This window comes from Telmatherina bonti (assembly GCF_933228915.1).
Source record: "Telmatherina bonti genome assembly, chromosome: 1".
Lineage (NCBI taxonomy): Eukaryota > Metazoa > Chordata > Actinopteri > Atheriniformes > Telmatherinidae > Telmatherina > Telmatherina bonti.
The window spans coordinates 16,862,028-16,886,812 of record NC_136619.1 but is presented as its reverse complement, the minus strand read 5'-3'; the positions used below and the strand labels follow the sequence as shown (position 1 = coordinate 16,886,812).

Sequence of the window (24,785 nt, the reverse complement as noted above, 5' to 3'; positions counted from 1 at the left end):
AGTTGTCATGGAGACAGTCAGTGGTCTGCAGAATACCGCCAAACATATGGCGTGATAAAGATGTTTTATGCCATAATAAGGTCTCTTGCTGTCAGCTGTATTGACTGTATGAAAGGTGACCGTACCTGATAATTGCAATTAAAAACAGTGTTAGAGCCAACAGGTGCAAAGCACCTTTCTTCACCCCTCTATCTGAATATGTCCCGGCTATTACGAAGATATTTCAGTGTTGCATTCCTCTAGGTTTGTGACCTTGCTCAGTAATATTTACAGCTGAACATTTTTGATCAGTTCTGCTCATCAGCTTGGAAGATTTTCAACAAATTCTTCTGGTCAGACAACTTTCACTCTTAGATCTTAGCAAGATTTTTTATTAGAATTAATTACTTTAGGTCAGTCTTCAATTATTCTTTTAGATTGGGGCCACAGATATTATTAGGTTATTCTAAAACTCAAACTTATTTTTTTTTACATAGATATCTTTTGGGGGAACAACTTGGATACTTTGGTTTGTCTTGCTGCTTCACACACTGATGAGCTGACATTTTCCTTTAGAATTTACTGATCATGATTTTATTGTTTCATCAATTATTGTGAGTTGATCCTTTGGAAATTAAAAGGCTAATGTTAGTTTGTTTGCTTGAAGCAGGCTACAAAGATACTACAACTTGAAGATTGAGCATCTCTCATGAAGCGTTGGCTACTGGCACTCGGCTCCTTGTCCTCTGCCTGGTGTGATTCCCAACAGCCCAGTCATGTCCCACAGTGTTCCTCTGATGGGATGAGGTTCTTTAGTCAGCATCGTTTCCCTTTTTTAAGCACAAGCACAGGACAGATGTAAATGAGAAGTCCTAACATTTTTCATGCAGCCTTTTGGTTTGGTTGATATTTACCTGACTGCAGTGCACTTTATGGAGAGCATTGCCATGCATTGTGTTGTGCAATGCACTAATGGTAGACTAATAAGCATTACCATTAACCAGTGTGAAAGAGGCCTTTAGTAACTTCAGAATGCTTTGTGGCTGCTTTGTGGTTCGTTCACAGAGACATCTTTGTTGACTGACACTTGGCAATGGTAGCAATGGTCTAAGTCCTCCATTTGTGCACAATCTGCCTGGTAGTGGATTGGTGCAGTCCAAGTGCTTTAGAGTTGGCTGTGTAATCTTCTCCATCCTGATGAGCATCTGCCACAAATAAACCTTTTTTTTTTCTGAGGGACCCATTATTTTTTTTCTTTTACAACATTGCCCATTACCATGAGTATGTGATAAGGTAAAATCCTACGCAGCTATGAATCTAAGTTTTAAGTTCTTTAACATGTTAAAGCATTTTTTCATGTGTTATAATAGTACACGCCATGAACAACTTTGGTCATCAGTGCTTCAGCCTGTATTTCCTATGTAGAATAACTGGGATTAATAGTCCTGAATACTTGGAAGACATACAGCTTATCTACATGCAAGATACAGATGAAACGAGAAGCTAGCAAACAGAGTAGATGCTGTAAGAGGAATTAAGAGCTGTGAAGTTTGGTGAAACCATTGACGAAAACATCTTTGGACCAAATATGGCCCACGTCTGCAGTTTTGCTTGGCCCATATATGACTTTGCCTCCGTGTGAGTGTGGCTGACACTCAGCCATATGAAATGAAATGAAAAATATATATAAAATAAAAATATGACAAATATCACATGCTGCTCAAAAGGAAATGATTGTAAATTGTGTTCAGACCAGCTCCTCATATTTGGACCATTCTGGCCAAAACAGTTGCTGTAATGAACATCCAACTCAAATCAATATCTGGTCCAGATGTGACTCAAAAGACACTTTCCAAACCTATGCCCAGGCAGGCATGAGACACCTGGACCACATCTGTCCCACACCACACTAGCCAGTGCCATAATTTAGCTATATTTGGTAAAAGTAGCCCAGGCTAGGCCCAATTTTGTTTATCTGGGTTGATCATTTACTTCCTGTCAAACACAAGAAGCACAAACTCTAGATGTGCTGGGCTTGAATGGACTGGGAATAGTGCTAACCAGTTGGTAGCGTGACTTCTGGGCACACAACAGAATCTAACTAACAAAGCAAGACACTTAGCTCTGGGAGCTCCAGGCTTGATATGTCTAAGAGCAGGGTTAGCTCCTGGAGCTAGCTGCTTCTGGTAGAATAGCTCATTGAGTGTCTGGGAGTACTGGTTTAGCTAGCACCTCCAAGTCTGTCCAACATCTGGAGCTCGATGTATCTCAGTTGTTGAATTTACTCACACATAACTTCACATTCAAAATAACTAATAATCCCAGAATATCCCACAATAATCCAAAAGCGCATTTTTCTGGCATCTATTCATTTTATTTCTGGTTATCTTTTCATCATTTGTGTCACTGGTTGCATTTCACTGCACTTTGGTAAAAGCAAACGGTGAATGTTTTGCAGCGTTGTGGGGAGTCACATTATTATACAGCAGTTAGCTTTTATTATGTGCTTTTACTTTTCATATGTTGCCACAATGATGGCGGTGAATTCATAACCGAAAGGCCACTTCTGAGCAGACACAGGAAATGGCTTTAACAGCTAGAAAGAGGCCTCTCTAATGAGTCAAACCGGGAGCTTTGAAACTGGCACAAATCTGCCCAATTACTCCCACAGCACCTGGGTTTCAGGTAATGAGCACGGTTCTGCACCATCTCATTACCAGCAATATATTAAGGCCAGTAGAAATCAACAGCACCGGGTCCGTTGAAACTGTGGAGAAGCTCGTCTAATCAAGCCTTCGCAGACATGCAGGACAATGTAACACTCTTCACTCTGGATGAAATCCTCAAGTATCTCCGAGCAGAGCAAAGGACAGAGTTAGTATAATGGCTCCATACGCTTTTGTTTTTCTGAAAGGAGGCAACTCACGTGTTATTAACATAAGGTCTGTTACCCAAGATTGCTTTCTGCCCGGTGTGACTGAGAGGAATATAAAATGAGCTTTTGATGGACACAAGGCCATTTCATACCCTTGTTGCCCATTCATTGCTTTCAAGCCCTGCTTTTTTTTTTTCTCCCTATTTTTCAGCACTTTCTTTGTCCACAAAAGCGTCTTTGATGCATTTCTTCCCAGGTGCTTTAACTCCTGATGGAGCTTCTCTGGAGGAGAACAGAGCTGCAGCAGAGAGGTGGGGGGGGCGGGGGTGTCATGCACTTCAAACTGAGGGAGTTAGACATGAAACTTTAAATAGCTTCTTGCCTCTTGTTTTGACTGAAGTTTAATTGAGTTATGTGAGACAAGAAATCAGATACCTTTTAAAAGCTTCTATTTCATTTAAATATAAAATAACATTTGGCTTTTCTCAAGGTGCTGCTTTGAAAATATCCACTTTGAGACGCAGTGATTTTTTTAGCTGTTAGCTGCAATTACAGCCCAGCCTTGAGGTGTGTGCGTTACAGATTCTGCATACTGTCTTGCAACTAAACAGGCTGTGAATGTTCAGTGTTTCCTTTCATCAGCCCCCTGCCTGCGCTCCTTCCGAATGTCTGCAAGTTCCTTTGTGGCCAAAATGTGCTGCATAAAAAAAAAAAAAAAGTTTCTGCTTTCACAATGCAATGTTCTGAGAGCCATCTTGGGGTAAGCCATCGGGGATTTCATTGTTCAAATTGCTGTTGGCAGTAATGAGTGCAGACCCGGAGCATATAGTGGTAATGTCACAGTGTATCTGGCTGAAAAGAGACAAATGCATTGAAGACTTTTCTTTTTTTTTGTAATCCTGCTGTTACTCAGAGCTAAGCCAAATAACAAAATGTCACCAGAAATTAGCAAGATATTATTTTGTAGACTAATTAAATACATTTTTAACCAGTTAATTTCCACTCAAACTTTAATTAAATAAACTTTAACTCTGCTATGCAGTTTCCTATTGGTTGCTCATCTGGTGGCATGCATATTTGGCAAAATGTGTTACTGCAATACTTTAGGGTACAATATGAGACGTTCAAAAGCATTAAATTAACACCCTAGTGTTTTTTTGTTTTTTGTTTTTTTACACTAGAGTGAAAAGGAAAAGAGACCCCAGGCAAAAGGGAAGAGATTTGATGTTCCACATCTACTTGACTAGTAAGGGTTATAACTTGTCCATAATTATTAATAGGACAGGCCAGATCAAACAAATTTTACAACTCTTTAAAAATCCTGATTCTTAACAATTATTCAATGACTTTGCAATCTTTAGCCAGGCTTTGCAACCCTGGCATCAAATAATAATGTATGACGCACACAAAGCAGGAAAGGTTTATAAAGACAGAAAATCTGCCCCTCCGGTAGAGTAGGTCTCTTAAGTTTGCAATCAGAGCACAAGCTTGTAAAAATAGACGATACTGGGTAGATATAAGATTCTGTTTTGCTTTTTGTCAGTGTAATTCAGTTTCCTTTCTTTTCCAGTCTCCATTTTTCTTCTTCTTCAGCAAATTTTCAATTTCTTGATCAACTTTTTAGCCAAAGTAAATCAAATCAAACCAGTCAGCAATGGGTGGCAGGTGCAGATAAAAGGAGTGTTCCTCAAAAGATGGCACTTCTTTTTCAGCAAGCAAACCCATGTGATGAAATGGAAAAGAAAAAGTTCCATGAAACCCCTTGTAGGACTATGAAATGATAAATGAAAACATTGAACTCAAATCTTTTGTAACCTTGGTAACCTGTTAGATCCTTCAGGATTGACAAGAATTGTGAACCTGTTACACAGATTTCTGCATGGTCCTGTTTATGGTCTACATTTGATTAAATCTACAACATGGATTGGCATTGCATCGCTGCCAGGAAGTACTGCCCATAAAAGGTAAGAGGCGTAACAGAAAAAAATCATAAAATTATTATATGACTGCTACAAAGTGAATCAATTGAGAGCAAGTGCAGGAATACTGGCTTGATAATGGCTCCAGTAGTCTGTCCTTGACTCACACAATGGTCCTTCTTCACATATTGAAGGGTTCACCATGGTAACTGGTGATAGTGGAGATACTGGAAATGTAGGGACTGGAAAGGGCTTTTTTGCCTATCAAATAATTCTTTGCTTTATAGTATTTAGTGTGTAAACCAACATAAAAAAAGGAGAAATCAAAACACACAAGCTGCAAATTTTAATTCATAAACCCAACTTTTATTTAATTTTGCACCATAATGCCTCTACGTCCCCTTACAATACATTCAGTATATACATTTGGCCATGAGGGACTATACAGAGATGTGTTATAGTAGTGCATACATACGTGGCACAAACATGTACACAAAAAACTCATACATGCCACTTTACCACAGTAAAGCAATACACAAGATACACTCGGGGCAAGTCAATGGCTGATGGCTGCTTACACCAGTGTGCACGCACGCAGACTCACACGCACATACATTCAATCACATACTCAACGAACACTGCTTCATGCATGCAGAGTTGTGTGTTCACACACACGCAAACACGCACAAGCTTTAAGACACTTCTGAGGAAGGTGGAAGGCCCTTTCAGGGTCTCATAATAGAAATATGAGGATGTCAAGTGTGTGTCTGCTCACTGCAGCAAATCCCTCCCCCAGTCAGATCACTCATCCCTCTGTCTCTTACTCTTTCATCCCCTGCATCTCTCCTGTTTCCCTTTCTCCAAAGCTAAGGCTTCTCTCCAGGCAGTGTGGCCATTACACACAGGCTCTTTCCTTAAGTTGAGTAACACTCATCAGCAGCGGTAACTAAAGAGCCTCTCCTGACAATATCTGGGCTACTTAACAGTGAACATTCACAACATAAAGAATACAATATACAGATAAATCTTTTTGTTTTTTTTCTTCTCTCTCTTTGCACTTATTCTCAGTATTTTCTCTCAAGGATACAGGTCCACTTTGACAAAGTATTGTTCCTTAATAAAACATGAAGAGACATCCTCGTAAGACACTGATCTGATGACAGCTCCGTCTGTCTGCTCACTTACTGCACCGCTAACCATGCCGCTCTGTTGATTGCATCTCCTCTTGGTGGACAGGTTGTACCATCATATCTATCAGAAACCTTTCTTAGAGACACACACACTCCTTTCCTTTTTTTTTTCCTTTTCCCTTCAATGACTGCAGTTGATAGTTGCATAGCACACAGTGGGCTTAAAGTCAAAGCCAAAATGCGTCTGACTTTGAGGTCATGCTTGCGAGAAAAAAAAGAAGAATAGTTTTCTCATGGCTACCATCAGTCGTTTAACTACCTCCACATCCTCCCCCACACAAGATTAACTCACTCATTGAACCGCTACATTTTTTTCTGCTCCTAAGTCATGCATTAGGCAGTCTCATTAAACCCATTCACGATGCCGTACTATTAGCAAATTAGCTTCTTCTGGATGTAGATGGTCAAAAAGAAAAAACAAAGTATATGAAATCAAGCTCCCAGCACATACCAGCAGGGATCAAAACACACCAAAATGTACATGCATGCTCATATGCATTCAGAAAGCATACACACTTTGCCTTTACACACACACATATTCACACCCATGTGGACATCTGGAGGATTAAATGTGAAGTGGGAGCATGACAGGTTGAAGGTAGGCGTTTATCTGGTTTGGACAGGCCGCACTGTGATAGGTGTGTGGAAAGGGGGGGGGGGGGGGGGGGGGGGGGGGGGGGGGGGGGCAAGTGATTATTTAGCAGAACAGGAAACAACAAAAATTCAGAGAGCCACAGCTAAAGAGGCCGGAGTGAAATCGGAAACAACACGATCACATCGGCACAGAATGATGAGGGAGAGCGCGCTGATGGGCCAATCACAAATGAGGACGTCAGTAATAATTACCCCAGAATAAATTACAGTCACAGAACAATCTTTAAAAGCAGGATTGGAAATTAGCTGATCTAGCGGACTGATTTGACCCATGCATTATAAGGCAATAAACAAACATTTGTTACTGACATCACATCGTATTATAACAGACTGTACATACAATTTCTGATCTGGGAAAGAAAAACAAGAAGTCTGCTCATTTTCATCATTCTGATTACCTGTATTACAAAAAAACCAACAGCATAGTTTTAAGGGAATTGGGAATGTCATAGGGAGAGCAGATCAATATCTGCAATCTCATTGTACCTATTGATCTGCAGATGGGCGAATGAAATTGATTTTCTGAGGTAGACAATGCAGGCATATTTCATTCTCCCCATGCAAAGCCATTCTTCGCAGGGATAGTTGGCGTAATTTGGTCCATTTGGACGGGCCCTGGTCTCCGGCCTCAGCCAATTGTACTGTGTCAGATGGCTTGACCATCCATCATGCTTTCCTGCCTGTCTCACCACTGTGGTACTTACACTGTCACTGGTGTGATCCACCCACTCAGTGATGGATAGCAGACAACATGCACTGTGACAACATAGAGAGATCAGTCTGCACAACGCACAGGCTGCTTGTTTTCTCACAGCTGGGGAGGCACCGCTCATATTTGGTCAGTTATTCAATATTCTGGCCACTGTATAGGGCCCATGTGAACAATATCGCTCAACATGCATCATAAATGCTGCTACCTTTACAATCTTCAAGTCCCCTTAAAATAAAAAAAAAAACAAAAAACAAAACAGAGCCCATCCAGGTGAGAAGCTCTGACAGTTGCCAAGATGTGCACTCACAGGAAAAAGGGTACATTACCTTGTGTTAAAATCTCAATCCCAGTGACAAGATATGTTGCACCTTTCTTTCTCTGAGTGTTAAGTGCTAAGGGTAATCAGCCGAATGACCACTGAAATGACGTTCCTCAGATAATCAGTCTCTGTTGTAATCAATGGATGTCAATCATAAATAAAATACAATACAATAAAATAAAAACTTTTTGCCACATTGACTCTATATGTGATGCAGGAGGCCTTCAACAGGTCTGGAAGCCATCAGCCAGCGATGCGAGTCAGCACCAGCAGTTTTTAAATGCCGCTGTTTATCTTCCCATGACATGGGCCGAGCGCATTCTGTCCAGAGGGAAGGAAAATGTGGAACCATGAGGTGGCCAAGAGAGTTCTGCATGGACGAACGCCTGCACTATAGTGTCCTGATGGCTACAGGGTAGAGCAGAGACATGTGTTCAGCACCCTTGATGGGCAGCTTGCGGCTGGAGTAGAAATGGATGATCTCAGGCACGCTGTCAAACGGGCAGCTGTTCTGGCCCAGAATGTACTTATTCTCCTTTGTCCGCGACAGCTTCATGTGCATGAAGCCCTGGCTGCTCCTGGAGACAAACAATGACAAAGAGATAGAAGGAGAAGAGGTTTAGCTTCAGTAAGAAAAAGATTTAGAATGACACATGGAGGCTTAGTAGGAATACAGCATAAAATGGCAACATGCTACTCATAAAGCAATCAGGTAAACGCCAAAGTTTTTCAGTTCATCATTTGGTGGTTTTTACTGTCCTTTGTCCAACTAATGACAAAGTTTTTACTTATAACTCCAAAAGACAACCTCATTTTAATGCTAACATATTCACTAAATTGATAAAAGTAAGATACGCCACCAATAAGGGATAAATACTGGTAATGCGAATATTGGAGGATAAATTCATTGCACAGCTAGGAGATGGAGCAATAGATGGAAGTTGACTGCCTTGGTGAAAGTTGGAAATTCAAATGAAAAAGAGAACTCCATCTACTCTCCAGTGCATCATTAATTCTCCAGAAGTCGTGTCTTTTTAAAACGTTTTCTAAGTGTTCAGAGAACAGAGCAAACACACCGACTGAAGCTTGTGCCTCAGCAGTAGCCTGAACTTGACTGCAGCTGTTTGCCTTGTAGAGTTTCAGCATGGTGCTTGTTTGTTGTACATCAGAGAAAGTGTATGCAGCAAATACACACAGCCAAAACAGTTGATGGTCATGTAAAGACGCTGCTAAATACTGGCAAAGGTCAATGCCTGGATTCAAACCTTCACTGGCTTTACTGTGAGATTAACACATGCATACCTATTAAAAAAACAACAACTTCCATACTGGGCTTGGATCATACTTCCATTTCATCTGGCATAATCATAATAATAATCATAATAAAATCATAATAATGATTTTGACTGATATGTTTACTTAAATAGTGAAAACTCTTTTGGAATCCATGTCCTTTGACAACAGATAAGTAAAACCACTGGGGGGGGTAGACTAAAAGCAAAGTTTCTCAAGGTGCTTTTACATGAAGTGCACAAGGCTGCGGCTGATGAACCCCCATGATAAATCACTTAAGCTACAGCAATAAATGCAGAGCAAATGAAAAGCCCCCTGTGTGTTTGTAGGAGCCTTCAATCGATGCATTTTTACAGCTTGCCAGTAATCTTCTGCTTCAAAATAGAAAAGTACTTTTTTGAAGTTAAGTGATGCGACAGTAAGCTTAAGTGAAGGGTGAGCTGATTCAAAACAACTGTTCCCCGTAGCCTTTAAATATACACTTAGGATAAATTTTCCTTACAAAACACATTAACATAATAGCTCCTTCAATCAGCAGCTAATGCTCTGAAGAAGTTCTTATTGCTGTTGGCTAAAACAGCATTCGCAGGCATTATGGTGTGTCATTGACTTAATATCCACAGCTTATTTCCAGCCCATTAAACTCCCACCTGTTCTGCATTGTCTTGTGTTATTCTTTATTTTTTTTAATTGATGTAAAATATAAATTCTTTAGCTGCTTTGTGGTTTTAACACCGGGGGAAAAAAAGAAAACAATGCCACTCAGTAAATATAACAGCACACTTTTACAAATGTGACTGCCCGTACTTTCCATTTAATGTGTTCCAAACTTGGAGAATAACCCTCTACGGACTTATGAGGATGTGTGGCAGGTAAATGCATGTGATGTTTTAGGAAACACAGATATTATCTATGCCTTTAACGGAAGTAGGGAATATGTGGATATTATTCTGTCAGCACATATTTTTGTTTTGGTAAAATCCAGAGAAAGCAAAGTTGATGCAATATACAACATCTGTCACATGTATGTGTTTCTATTTCTGACCACAAAGCATAAAACCCATTCTTTTTTTTAATACTACCAGACAATATTTCTTTTGTAAGTACATGCACACATTTTCAGCCCGTTATCTGTGATGAACAGGAGCGGAAACTTGGCTTTAGGCACCTTAAATCTAAGTCCATTCTTTACTTATCACGTAATTGCATGTGCAAAGACGATGGTTGTTTTCCCTCCCTGATGCATCGAGACAAACCAGGAAAAAATAGATAAAACTGGCACTAGGAAAAAAAAAAAGTAAGAATCTACAGGGTTCAATTAAAGGACATGTATCAAGACTAAGAATGCATTAATACTGATTTCTGCAAATGAGACTGATCCTACTTTAATGTTCCGGTGATTGTTAATTTAAAGATAACAGAATAAAAAAATACATGAAGCTTTGGACTCTTTTGCACTTTATACGAAAATTAGAGTGGGGAAGAGTTGAAGTATTTCAAAGCTAAAAAGCTTTTTTATAGATGAAATGAGGTAGAGCGCTGCAGGGTTGCTTGGCTATAAAAGTGAAGTAAACAAACTATCAAACCTCTCCATTACAGCAGCTCTGGCTGCGATGTCTGAGCATGTCATTAACAAGCTCATCATGATTTGAGGAGAGCAGGACAAATCTTCCCTGCTGCAAATCTCCATTTTGATGATTCTGCAAGTGGTGCCACCATAAAAAAAACAAAAATAAAAAAAAACAACCCTCCCGGTAAAGTGAATCTGATGAATCTTCACCAGGAGAGCTCGGAGGAAGGTGTTGGGTTACTCAGCGCCACACTTAAAAAGGCAAACACATCAATGGCATCATTTTTAGATTCCCAGCTGGCTTTGCAGCCCGTGTTCTGAGCTGCTTATCATATTACAGTCCTGCAGAGACAGAAACCAGGACAACAGAGCCACGCAGCATCGTTGCTGATAAAATGAATACAGGGATATTTTGGAGTTGACAAGCCTTTGTGGTGCTATCATACCCCTCTTTTTGTGTAATCAGGATGAATCTTACTGGGGAGGTCTGCTGTCGTGTTTATTGAGGTTTATGACTTTGATTTGAACTGAGCAGCACTCAGAACAGGAACAGCCTGACAGCTTATCTCCACTGTCGGCAGATCGGATTGCTTTGTGAATGATACTCGGTGTTATGAATCCAAGGCAAAAGCATCAGCCAAAATTATAATGACCTGCTGCAGGAGCAAAGACCTTTTTAAGTATCTCAGGGCATCAGATATTGCATGTGTCCATTATTTATTATGAATGAGCCTGATAAAAAGCAGCAAAATTAGACATGTAAAGCAGCATACTGAGTCTATAATCAAACAGGTGGACTGGAAAGCACATACATATATGTATGCAAATGCTTTTTTTTTTCCATTGATTATTTAGTTATGCCATATTTGCACTCTTGCATCAAACTGAATACATTTTCATCGTTCTCCAAAGCATCACAGAGACAAGTGGGAGCAAGCTGTGCAGAACTCCCCTGTGAGGGGGGAAAATAGGATGACACTGACCTCTGGGTTTAATATGTTTCAAACACCTGACAGAGAGGGGGAAAAAGAGAAAGTGAGAGGGAAGGGGAGTTTTGGGCCACAGCGACATAAAAAGGCAGGTAATAGCAAAATAGACAGGAAAAAAAAAAAGAAAAAAAAAGAAAGAAATAACTTTCCGTTCCAGCCAGAGGATTCGAGAGGCTGGAGGTCTCAGGGATTCCTGTCTTTATCAATAATGCAATAGACATTTGTGCCACCTCATGGCCTCATACATTTTTCAGTGACCTCAGACATGGAGGCTCTTCACCTTGGGTTTCCACTCATTTTCTGTGGCAGCAGACACAGGAAACACACATGCTTCTGGGGACGCCTGTGTGTGGAGGTTGGTGCCACGTTTGCCGGAGCGGTGGCGGCATCCGTTATTCCCATGAACGAGATTCTTTCTCTTGGGAGGTAAATGATGCCGTGGGCACAAAATGATGCTCTGCAAAACCCCAGAGCTATCTTATGCAACAGAAGAAACACACTTTTGTCACTGTTCTATCGTTGTCACTGTCCCAAAGTGGCAAAACAGTCAACATGGCTTTCACCATTATTATTGGGAATACAAGTGACTTCATCCTGAAGCAAACTGACAATATATAAACCATAAATTCAGTTTCCTGAAATATGCATTTCCTTATGAGAAAAATGCTCACAGTAAAACCGTAAAGGTGAATAAAAGGGAGGTCAGTTTTCCTTACAGTGGCATGGATCACATGGACATTCTGGTTGTGTGTGGACAGGTTTGCACTAACACAACAGTGAATGCTTTAAAAACAATAGGTAAGTAAGTGGGGTGAGTGACTATCGTAGAGGGAGGAGGTATTGCAGGAGAAACTGAAAATCATGGTCATTCTAGTGTTAAGCAGACTGTCAACAAGCAGACTCATCTCAATTTTGCTAAGAAAAAAAAAATCCTTGTTAAAATATTACAATAAACCAAAACAAGAGTGATTTGACAACCCGAACTGTAAAAATATTGTACAATAATGATTTATAGTCAAAATGCTAACATACCTCACAAAAAGTGTCAATTTCAGCTTTCTGAATCATGAATCCCCATCTTCATGAATGGCAGCATCTAATTTATGTCTCTTTTTTTTTACTTCAGGAACTTTAGAAAAATAAATCCTGATTTCTCTTTGAAGCAGCTGATACACACACCTTTCCCATTTCACATGTATGTTTCGGCTGACTGAAATTCATGTGAGTGTATTCTACGTCCTCAGTGAGTCACTTAGATGAAGCAGTTTGGCTTCATGTCCTGAGCTTGGCCTTTCTGCTTTTCCTCTCCATTGTGTGACAGACATCTATTACAGATGTCACAACAATCGTCGAGTGACTTGTTTGCAGTTGTTAAATAAAGACCGTTTCGCAGATAAACTGCTGGCTATTAGAAATCACTCTACTCGCTGTGCTCCTGTGTTATTTGCACTGACAGAGCAGCACATTAGCGTGGGTCATATTTCCCAGAACGATGTCAGGAATGTTATAACTTCATACTGATATGAAATATAACTTTAGTATAACAAAACTTCTCATTGCCTGATTGAGTCAGTCTGGAAAAAAATACTCTTAACATGGAAGCAAATCACATAATCTGGCATCAGCCGTTTCATTTGGGTGGTCAAACCCTCTGTCTTAGCGCGTTGGTTTTTCATTATCACAGTAAAATTAGATGGATTCATCGAAGACAGTGATGTTCATCAAGTACACACCTTGGTTATTACGACATATATCACCATTACTCTGGTTGGATCTAAACTATCATTGTCACTCTTCAGTCTTGCATGTCTGATTTATAGACCACATGCACCACATGCAATTTATCCTCTGCTGATGTCCCTGCTGGCATTTGTGTTGTTTCTAACTTTCTATCTGCGGGATTTGAATTGATATTATTACATTTATATCCTCTCTAGTTCCAACAAAGACTTTGAGCCAAATGATCTTTCTCAGCAACTCCAAGCTCACTCATCCTGTGCAGCAGTTTTTCTCCTTTTCTCTGAAAGCATGAGGAGAAAGTTTGTGCAATAAAACAGTTGCCACATCTTTTATTGGATATTTTATCTCTTTGTTTTCATTTTGCTTAGTTTTTAATGCATTCTTGCAATTTAAGCAACCTCCTTTATGAGCCTGAACAGCTCAGTCACTGATTAAACTTGGCGCATATGACAGGATTGACAATTAGGTGTGGATGCAGGTGTGAGTTAGTCCTACATAATTCCTCATCCATTAAAAATAAGAAGGTTTGGAATGAATTCATAAGTGTGTCATGAACATTTGGGAGCTGTTGCTGTGACCCACAACATTCATAACAGAGTGTGAGTCACATGCAAACCAATAAACAGACGGAGCAGTTCTTGAACAGTTTTCTGTAGATAAATGAAACTCAGATCAGTCCACACAGGAATGATGGAGAGATGGTGATGTGCAGAAATACATCATGTTTTCTAAGATATACAGAGGTGTCAGCAAGGCTTTCAGTGGTCTGCCCTGATGTGACACAGAACACAAAAAGCTGAATGATTTCTAAACTGTGCAGTGATGCTGCACAAATTATTTAGACGGATAACGCCGTTGTCTTACTTCACCATGCAGAAGCACTAAGCCTGAAGCATATTGTACTGACCTTTTCCACATTACTTTTAAAGGCGGTGGCAGCGTGGACTGTCTGAGTTTTGTACGCACTTCCAAAACCCAAATAGAAAAAAAAGGGAAAGAGTTTAGAAAATTACAACTAGTTTACTTTTCCTTAAACAAAACATAAAATAAAGGTGGATCATTATATATTTGTTCCAGTTAACAAAAACAAAACGCCTGAAAGTGGTCAAAAAATCATTTAATCCTGTCTCACACCACCGGACACTAATTTCCAACAAAAAAATGACCTGTCTTCCCTCACCGTTCTCACACTCATCAAAAAGCTAAATAACAGACTTTAAATAAAAATCTATCTGTGTGATATAACCTAATATACTAAAATACAAAAAATTATTTAACTTACATAACAGCCATTTCACATAAAAGAAAACAAAAAACACATAAATGGCCTCTACACATGTTGAATAAGCAGCACTGAACATGTTGAAGTTAAAAAGGTGGAATATTGCTTTCAGTTTAACTGAACTATCTTCACTTGAGTTCAGCTCATTTCATCCATTCTCAAGACCTTAAAAACAGGAATATAATGAAAATCTTTTAAAACCCTAAAAACATTTAATGTGGTTTTGTTGTCCATGCTTCATCTGCATTTTGATAGTTTAATGTCAAATCATCTGCATTAGAAAAGGATGTCACAGTCCAAGCATTGCCTGACCTAATTACATGTCTCCTAAAAATGTCACCTTTTAGCTATTTAGAAGTCAACCAGTCAGACAATAGTTTATTGTTGATGAAAACTCCAGTGTAGTGAGTCAGTAAATGATTTTTGTGTTACCAAGATAAGCAATGGCACGAGCATAAACAGATGATCATCCAGTGAGAGAGGAAGCGACACAGGCACACACAGTAGTGTGAAGAAAATTGCATGAGTAGTGAACAGAATTGCATTTCCCTTTCAAGACATATGAGCGTCCAGCGAGATGAGATCTGCTGTGATAACAATCAGTGTCTCTGCGTATTACAGTTTCATCTCATATCAAAGTTTGCAGAGTGACTGACATGACTTTTGTTAATGTCGCGAGTCTTCAGTGATGGAAAAAAAGCTGGTGCGGGTAAATAGTAAAAGTGACAACATTATTTGTTGAGTCATTCAAATTTCAAAGCTCAAATAATTTGGCCATAGTTTGTTTTGCAAAGAAATTAAATGGCTACAAATTTCTAGATTGGTTATTGACAATGTTGCCATGGCGAATGGTGCTGACACCTCATTGCAAAAAACCTAAAGCTGCACGTTCCCAGTCAAGAGATGTGAGATGTTGCTGCAAGACGAGCCTTGATGGCGATGTAGCCTCTTCCAAACGCCACACTGCAGGCTAAGCCAATCAGAGATGCTCTTTTGAACCCTTGGCAGGATGCAGCAAGAGCAGAGGTCGCCAGTTAAAGGGCAACAATAACCAAGTTGTGGGTACATCAGCAAATCAAGGCGCCGATGCTGTCAAGTGGGGGTTACCAAGGAGAACTGGAGGACAAAACAGGCGCAGGAAGCACGGTGGGTGGGAGGCGGGTCCGAAGGGTGAAAATAATTACCATACAGAAAAGGAAGAGTCAGCAGACTAATGGGGAACAGGTATACAACTTGTTCACTTTGAGTGAATGTCAAAGAATATCCTTGACTAACTTGAAGAGACTCTTCACTGTCCTGCCTCGCATCATATAAACATGCAGGACAGTTTATGAGCATTTGGAGTCACATTTTCACAGAGGCTCGTCATGTGAAGCTGCGCTTGTGATAATCCTATTTGTGGTGTGCTGTTTAGGTGAAGAGTGGGTTGTCCTTACTTAAGGGAGAGGGAGTAGTCATTCTTGCTGGTCTCGCTGTTTCTCACAAGGTAGCTGGCTTCCTTGCACAGCCTGAGCAGAGACTCCGCGTCTGTTCGGCTGATGGCTCCGTGGTACCAACTGCGGTCGATGACGACAAATAGGGGACAAACAAAAGGATGGTAAGGATGCAGACACAGTAACTACAAAGCATGAGATGTTCATCAACAACAGCTGAAGTACTAAAAGGTCAGAAACGGAAACGCTGAGATCAGACTCACAACTGGCTTTCCAGAGGCATTGTGGGGTCGATACGTTCCCCAAGAGAGGAGCTGCAGTGGTCCACTGAGGTCATTTTGGTGTTGACCAGACAGCCGCTGGAATGTCGCTGCAGTGGGCGAGTTTTCCCGTCCTTAGTGGGCGACATTCGAGACTTTTCCACCCCATCAAATTGTACTGCAATGAAGGAAAAGACTATTTTAAAAAAATGTTATGTAGAATAAAAAAAAAAAAGAAACATGCTACTGTACATCCTGTTCACACGTCTCACCTACATGTGAGGTTCAGGTCAAGCAAAAAAAAAAATCATGTGTAGTTGTTTGCAATTCTTACAAAATAAATTAGCATCACATGGATTTGTTGAACCAGATCAGTGCAAATGTGTGAGAACCAAAATCCAGGTCGTGCCTTTACACACACTCGCACACACCCACACAATCACTTTGTGTAACTCATACAGCTGAGAGACGTGTGCACACAGAGGGAGAAGCATAAATCAATCCATTCCCACTGTGTACACATCCACTGGGGAAAAAAAACAAAACCAAAAAAGAAAAAAAAAATGGATACAAACTTCCTTTAAAACGTAAAAACCATGTGCATGTTACAGTACGGATGCGCATTTACATATTTCCCTTACATACAGAGACGTAAAAGAACGAACATCTGAAAAATGAATGAGTTAATATCCACATTTGGACACACACACACACACACACACACACACACACACACACACACACACACACACACACACACACACACACACACACACACACACACACACACACACACACACACACACACACACACACACACACAGACAAACCCGCCATACAGTAAAACTTCTGCAAGTTAAACATTAAACGTGACTTTTCAAACTCCCACGGTCAACTGCGAACATGACGAGCTCTCTTGGCAGCCTCACAGGGAAGTGACTGGTGGTATGCGCCGGTGTGACCTGTGCTCATGGCATGGCAGCCGAAGGTCACAGAGCTAATTCTCAGTCAAATAACCACACAGCAAAAAAGGCAAGCACATTTATTTGCAGAAGCAAACGTGAACAAAACAGAGAGAAATACTCACAAGGACAAATGAGGGTGAATTTGCACTCATGGCAAAGGCTAACAGGCTGAGAGACTGAAAGGCTGAACTGTGGAAGCTGGAGCCGTGATAATGAGAGGTGGTCGTGTGTGTGTGTGTGTGTGTGTGTGTGTGTGTGTGTGTGTGTGTGTGTGTGTGTGTGTGTGCGCAGTTCAGCCATTTTTCCTCAGTCATCCATCACTATAATTGACATGAAAACACCCTTTGCTTTGGGAAAAGAATACTATTTAGAGCCACTGACATGTTTCTCAAGCAATAACAGAGGACCAGCTTCCAACATCAGCAATATGACAAGTTTTAACTGGAGATTGGTGGCTGTTTAACGGCTTAGGGCACATGGAAGGGGTTAATGCAGCATTCAACTACACTGTCTCTGCTTTGCTGGCCAGAGTCACTAATGGCCAGTCTTAGAATCTCCCGTTTAATTACAAAGGCTGAACAGGGCAGGCACTGAACAGACAGGTACTGTGATCTTCGCGGCATGTCGATGGAGATGGACCTCCGTCTGTCTAGACTCTGCATTCCACTCAGAGGATTGCATTACACTGCACAGTTTGTGAGCGAGCCAAGTGCTCCTGTATCACACTGAGTTGATGGGCTGACAGTTTTAATCATCAGTGTGGGCATCACAAGACAATAGACAGTCGAGAAGTTTTGTTCCTAGCTTGAGGAGACCGCTTCTCTTACAGTCAATATGTCCAAATGTTGCCAATCAGGAAATCATATGTGCCAAGATACATCAATAGTATCACGTTTGGTTTGTAACTGGGTAGTATTTCTCAGCAACTTTACATATGACATGTCCATTTCATGCTGGGTTTATGAAATGTACTTAAATGGAACAGATCAAACTAATTCTGACATATGATGACATATTTGTGTGGTGGAACTTAGTTTCTTATTTCTCCTATTACAGAACAGTTTTTCTTATTTTTCTCTTATTTTCCCCGACAACCTCACCGGACTCTGGGGAGTAAACCACATTTAGCTCTGCAGCCACAGTAGAGACTTAGTTAATATCAGAGTTTCAGAACTCTCTCAATCTCAGTAAACACTAACATGCTATTACACTGGTGTCACTGGTCTAATAACCTGCATGGAATAAACTATCAGAAACAGGGTTAAACCAGTTTTAAATAAACGATGAGGATAAACACAATCAAACATGCACTACAGATTGCTGTTAGTTCGTCTACCACCAGGGGTTCCCCTTAACCTCCATTCTTAATCCCAAGTTGAACCCAATGGCCTTAAAGTCAGTGATGCGTTGCACTAAACATAAACTCATGGAAATGATTATTCCAACTGACTGATTGTTATCTTGGCCTCTGTACCTCTGTTCGTTATAGGGCCATGTCTGAGTCCTACAATGACAGCCAAATTGTACTGCTGCATGACAGCTGGGTAAATTGTGGGTCTAACCTCAGACTCGTGGACGAGTATGAGCTGCAGCTCCATTTCCTCGCGCCTCATGTTTGGGCTGTAAGCAGTAAATGATGCTCCTGTCCTTTATGCCAGTGCATAACATGAACGACATCACAAGTTCTCCATCCTTTCACACAGTTTGTGTTAACCTCTTGCTGACTGCTGGGAATACAAAACGAGACTGATGAACGTACAGTATATGTGTTGGGGTGAGAGATATTGTTTCCATGGAAACTGACTGAGGGGGGACACAGGAGATGCATGTTTGCTCCACTCAACTCCTGTCAGCGCTGACGGATCACAACACAAGATGCCGCCGCTTGCTCTCCTTCCTTCCCTTTCACTTTCCCTTCCCATTTTGCATGTGCTCGACCCCGCTTCTTCCTTTTCTCTTCTCTGTCATCCTCTCTTTTGATCTCTCCATCTTACACATTCACGAACCATGTCTTGAACTCTTTTTGTCCTTTCCTCTGTTTTCTCTCGCTTGTCAGCGATACTGAGCGATAGGAGAAAATGGACCCTGGAGGATGTCTCCAGGAAAAGAAAAAAGGCTTTTTGAAGGTTCAAACCATTACCTTTACAACAAAAATGGTTTGTTCTTACACTTTATGCCACATACAGACTGCACTTTCAACTTGACTGGATTTTTTTTTTCTTGTTTACTGCCAATGTACATAAAAGAAGTTGGAACAGGTCTTTGTTTTAAGGCTTTTCCCCACACAGTTCATCTCTGTACTGTCCATCTGCAGCCCACTCAGACAACCACCTGACCTCGGCTCTTCACTTTTTTTTTTATCTCCATTCTCCGAACACTAAGCCTTCCTCTTGCTAAAATGCAGCAATCAGTGGTGTGTTTGACCTTGGGGAAACTTTTTTTTTTTTTTCCTAAATACCACCAACAAGAAGGATTGAGTGGCAGCTCTCGAAGGAGTTAACCCCATCAACCTTACCTGTCAAAACCTTCTTAGATTACTCCAAATGAAGCAAAAGCTTTGTTTGCCAGTCACTGCCCCTTCAGCAGCTTCAGACTCTTGTAAAATCATGTTTTCAGGGCTAACCTAAGTGCAAGTGAAGCAAACCAATTCACCTTTAGTTCTCTTGAACGTATGGGCTGAGACATCTCCGGCAGGAGACTGACAAGAGGATTGGCTAGCGGCAGAACAAAAGGCAGCTTAAGAGGGATGAGAGAGTTAAAAAAAAAAAAAAAAAGTGCACACACAGGCGCATGCACGTGCCTACCCATAAACACACAAAGTCACACACTGAAATGTGCAGGGGCATCTGGGTGTGTTATCAGTATTGTTGCTTGGAAAGCACAGCAAATGGAATCTGTGTATCAGATTGAACTGTCAGTCAGATGGTGACTGATGGCTGAAAGGCCTGTCCCCTTTGAGCACGCAGCTTTCTTCAGAGACGCTACAAAGAAACAGAAAAACGCAGAGGAGAACGGGGAGCGAGCGAGCCTGGTTCGGACGTAGATAAACATAAATGTCAAAAGGACTTTCCAATGATTAAAGCACAACCAATCCACAGGATAAAATGCTGCAGTGTAACGGCCATAACCGCGCTGTATAGATGAGAATGTGTCTCACAGTTACCGATTCCACATAAAAAGAAAAGAACTTAAATATTAAAAGCAATGGCGTGCTTTTTATGATCCATACCAAAGACAGAAGAGAGACATTCATCTCAAAGGATTCGGAGCGACCCAACTTGTCCTCGTCTCCAGCTGCACACACTCCTGAGCAAATTTCTCTAATTAAGCTGGCTAATTAATTCTCATTTGCTAATGATACTCCTATCAAAAAGGATGACTACTCTGAGGGGCGACGTGTGTCATCGACTGCTGTATTGTGAGGTGGAAATGAAGTTTTCTAGCTGGGATACGTGGAACGATTTACAGATCTGCATCTCATTAGACTAAAATGAGTGTTTAAATGGTCTCATACTCCAATGATTTGTAGCTTTAAAAAGATTCATAAGAAAAAAAAAAGACACCTTTTTATGTAGACAATAATTAATGTATGGCAGGAATTTGAATAAGAATTTGTTGGATGTCTGTTAATAATATTGTTGTAGAGCCGCGTCGCTGCCGAATCTATAAGTTGAATCTCTGAAGATTATCCCATTTGGAAATATGCTCTCATCTTTTATAAAGATTTCAAAATGAAATTCTAATTAGATTTTTCCAGGACAAAGGAATGAGCCTCCAAAGAGGGAGCAAGTAAACCTGTCTTAAACTGAATCTTTATATCTTTCAATTACTTTTTTTTAAACTTTGAACATCCGTGGAAAATAATGTGAACAAAATCCTTCAAATGGTATATAAGGAACTTACTTAAAAATGAGAAAACAAGGGGTTAAACCTCCTTATTATACTCAGACTAATGTGCCCCTCTTTTATATGTAGATGTGATATCTGCTCTGCCAATCTGCATTTCAGGTCTGATTATGGGGTTGACCTGCTGAGGCAGATATAGCAGATATCTCCTCATCTACAGTCTGTCTTAACAAAACTAGAATAAAAAGTCTTTATAAGCGACAGAAACCAGCTCTTTATCCTTTTAAGTCATTTTAAAATACACATGTAACCCTGAGTATGATGGATAACTAATGTCTTGCTTTGTGTGCACACTCAGGGGTCAATAGAGTGCATTGTAACTGTATTCACAAGGGTCATGAAGGGCATCCAACCCCCCAACCCCCTGCATGTCTGCCTCATGGACCTTTGACCTGAGAGATGTAGAGTGGGGCCATGCAAGCTGAGACAGAGAGGGGATCATTTTACAGCTGGATGCCAATCTTAAACCCACTCACATCACACAGGGAACCAGAACCTTTCCCATGGATTTATGGACATAAATCAACTCCTTGCCCCGTCCTCGCCTACAGCACACAGTGGTGTCCTCTTACACAGCTTCAGTCTACGCCTTCCCACTCTGCCTGGGGAAGTCCCATTCCTGGCATTAGTTCTGCAACATGTTCTTTCTTTTCCCTGGATAACTACAGCAGTCAGAGTGAGAGTGTGTACGAGGAGATTCAAGATTCAGCTAATGGCTCTCCTGGTAAAAAATAGGTGAATTACCTTGTCCATTGTGTCCTTTATGATGATAAATAAGGCAATAAATTAACAACTGAAATTGCCTTAAATGAGTCTGATATTTCTTACTTCACGTAAGCCACTTGTAGAGAACAGCAGGTCAGGGGGACATCTGGGACGGTTATGAGTATGTTGACAAGAGGAAATGGGGGTCGCAGCGAAAGGCAATTACGCATGCAGAAGGCAGTTCAGCACAATTAAAACTAATGAGGCTTCAGCTTAAAACCTGCACAAGAGTTAGTGATTTTCTGCCACATGTAATCCAGATGGAGAAGTGCAGTCACTACAGAGCTTATACCTAAACTCATATTATTCAGTGTGTCTGAAAAATGTCAACTCTTTCAGTAAGTCATCACCGCATGAGAAATTCAAGACCCCTGTCCCTGGATTAAAGACTCATTTTCCTAGTTGTGCATTCTGGACTGGATTGTTTTTTTATTGCGCCCCCACTAGAAGAGATGTGGCATTAACAACTAAACTGAACTCAGAAAAGACAAAGATAGTCAATATGGAAATTAAGTACGAAACACAATTTTTACTGCTCAAACTTTTCGATTAAAGCTGAGAAGCTGGATGGATGGATGGGTGGATGCACAGACTAAAGATGGGAGGGGGTTGGTGAAGGGGCCGAGTAATGAAAAAGGAGTGTGAACACCAACACCCACCATGGTGGTGCTGGTCACAGCTCGTCTGTCCTGGCGACGGCTGAGCTGTCTGGGAAGGAGACTCTAGCTCCTCCGCCAGGGGAGGACTGCTGTTGAGCTGGCCGACAGGAGGGGGCCACGGTAGGTCCTTGATCACTTTAATCTCTACTGCAAGTGTCCCCAGAGGAGAGATGGAGGGAAAGGGAAGGCAAGAGGACAAAAACAAGGGGAGTATAGAAAGGGAAGGAATGACAGAAGAGAACAGAGGGAAAAGAGAAAAGGTACAAGTTGTAAGTGAGAATTACAGTAAATAAGAGGAGAAGCTGGCAGCTGTGAGTTCATGGTTTATGCTGTGATCAAAGAGTCAGCAGCACCTGTGGACTAAGTGAAAGAAGGAATAAAACAAGACTGAAACGGAAATGCAGTTAGATCTCAAAGTAGAGCTGGATTTTATTGTTTTCACTTTTTTTCTGGAGCTGTTTCAACAGAAAGATTGCTGAAAGGACCTGAAAGTTTCCATATTTATTGCATTGATTTAGTGCTGAAATCAAAATCAGCTAATACCTACTGAACCCAACCTCCAGCAGCGAGTTGGCCATTTACACCTCTCCGTCTCTACTCACCTCATCATAACAATGTGAGACAGCATAAAAGCCAGCCGGAATAACGCAAGTGTTACCAGGGATAAACTTAAAACGTGTCATTATGATTGGCCTAATTGGTCTAATTCATAATGTGGTTCATGACACACTTCTGTTAGGCTGAGAGCCCAAACGAAACAATGCTGTGTTTTAAAAGTGCAAGCTACAGACAATAACTGATGCAGTGCAGCAACACCCTCTGCCATTTTTTTGACCTTAGGCCTCTAGATTAAGATAAACAGTAATGTAGATAATATTTGTCACTAACACGTACCTCACAGCGATCCATCCAGGCAGTAGACATTACCCCGGCTTTGCCCCTCACATAATGTATGCCTCATGTCCAGTTGAGACATTAGCAGGCTAAATCGAGTACTCTTGCAGCAGCACATGTTTCTAGCAATGGCCCACTTGTTAAATAGCTGGAATACTGAATAAATGAGATACAAAGAAGATGAAGAGTTGTTTCCCCCTTTCTGCTGAGACAGCCTGCATCACAAAACCAAGATAGATAAATAGATAAATGTATTCTAGCAGTAGTAGCTCTTCAAGCTACTTTAAGTATCTCCAGAGGTTGTGTTATTTATAGCTTTATGATGGTTATCTTAGTAGATCTCAAAAGAGATCCAATGTGAGTATTATAAAGAACATTATGCCACTGTCCATGGTGCTGGAAATATTACTCAGAAGGGCAAAGGGAGTGTAAAACTGTGCAAAAATTAATGTGCTAACATCAACCCAGCTGCTCCTTATAGCATTTGTTGTGTTTCAATACACATCCAAAGGAGTCATAGCAAGGGATGATTGCTTTTACCACCTGAAGGACACACAAACATACACACACATATATATACATATATACGTATATACACGTATATATATACATACATATATACACGTATATATATACATACATATATATACACGTATATATATACATACATATATATACACGTATATATATACATACATATATATACACGTATATATATACATACATATATATACACGTATATATATACATACATATATATACACGTATATATATACACACATATATACACGTATATATATACACATATATATATACACGTATATATATACACATATATATATACACGTATATATATACACATATATATATACACGTATATATATACACATATATATATACACGTATATATATATATATACATATATATATATACACACGTATATATATACATATATATATATATACATACATATGTATATATACATATATATATATATACATACATATGTATATATACATATATATATATATACATACATATGTATGTATACATATATATATATATACATACATATGTATGTATACATATATATACATATACATACATATGTATGTATACATATATATACATACATACATATGTATATATACATATATATACATACATACATATGTATATATACATATATATACATACATACATATGTATATATACATATATATACATACATACATATGTATATATACATATATATACATACATACATATGTATATATACATATATATACATACATATGTATATATATATACATATATATATACATATATATATACATATATATACATATATATATATACATATATATATACATATATATA

At 40.0% G+C, this 24,785-nt stretch overlaps 1 protein-coding gene across 1 annotated transcript in view; it reads right to left on the bottom strand.

Annotated features, from left to right (window-relative positions):
* Positions 1–8,039: 8,039 nt before the first annotated feature.
* shf (Src homology 2 domain containing F) overlaps positions 8,040–24,785 on the bottom strand; it is a gene marked incomplete at both ends in the record, with an annotated part of 92,380 nt that continues 75,634 nt past the window's right edge. Inside the window, 4 exons of the mRNA XM_079241743.1 lie at positions 8,040–8,226; positions 15,959–16,078; positions 16,219–16,393; positions 22,511–22,657. Coding sequence (XP_079097869.1) covers positions 8,040–8,226; positions 15,959–16,078; positions 16,219–16,393; positions 22,511–22,657 — 629 coding nt within the window. The remainder of the gene's footprint in view (positions 8,227–15,958; positions 16,079–16,218; positions 16,394–22,510; positions 22,658–24,785) is intronic.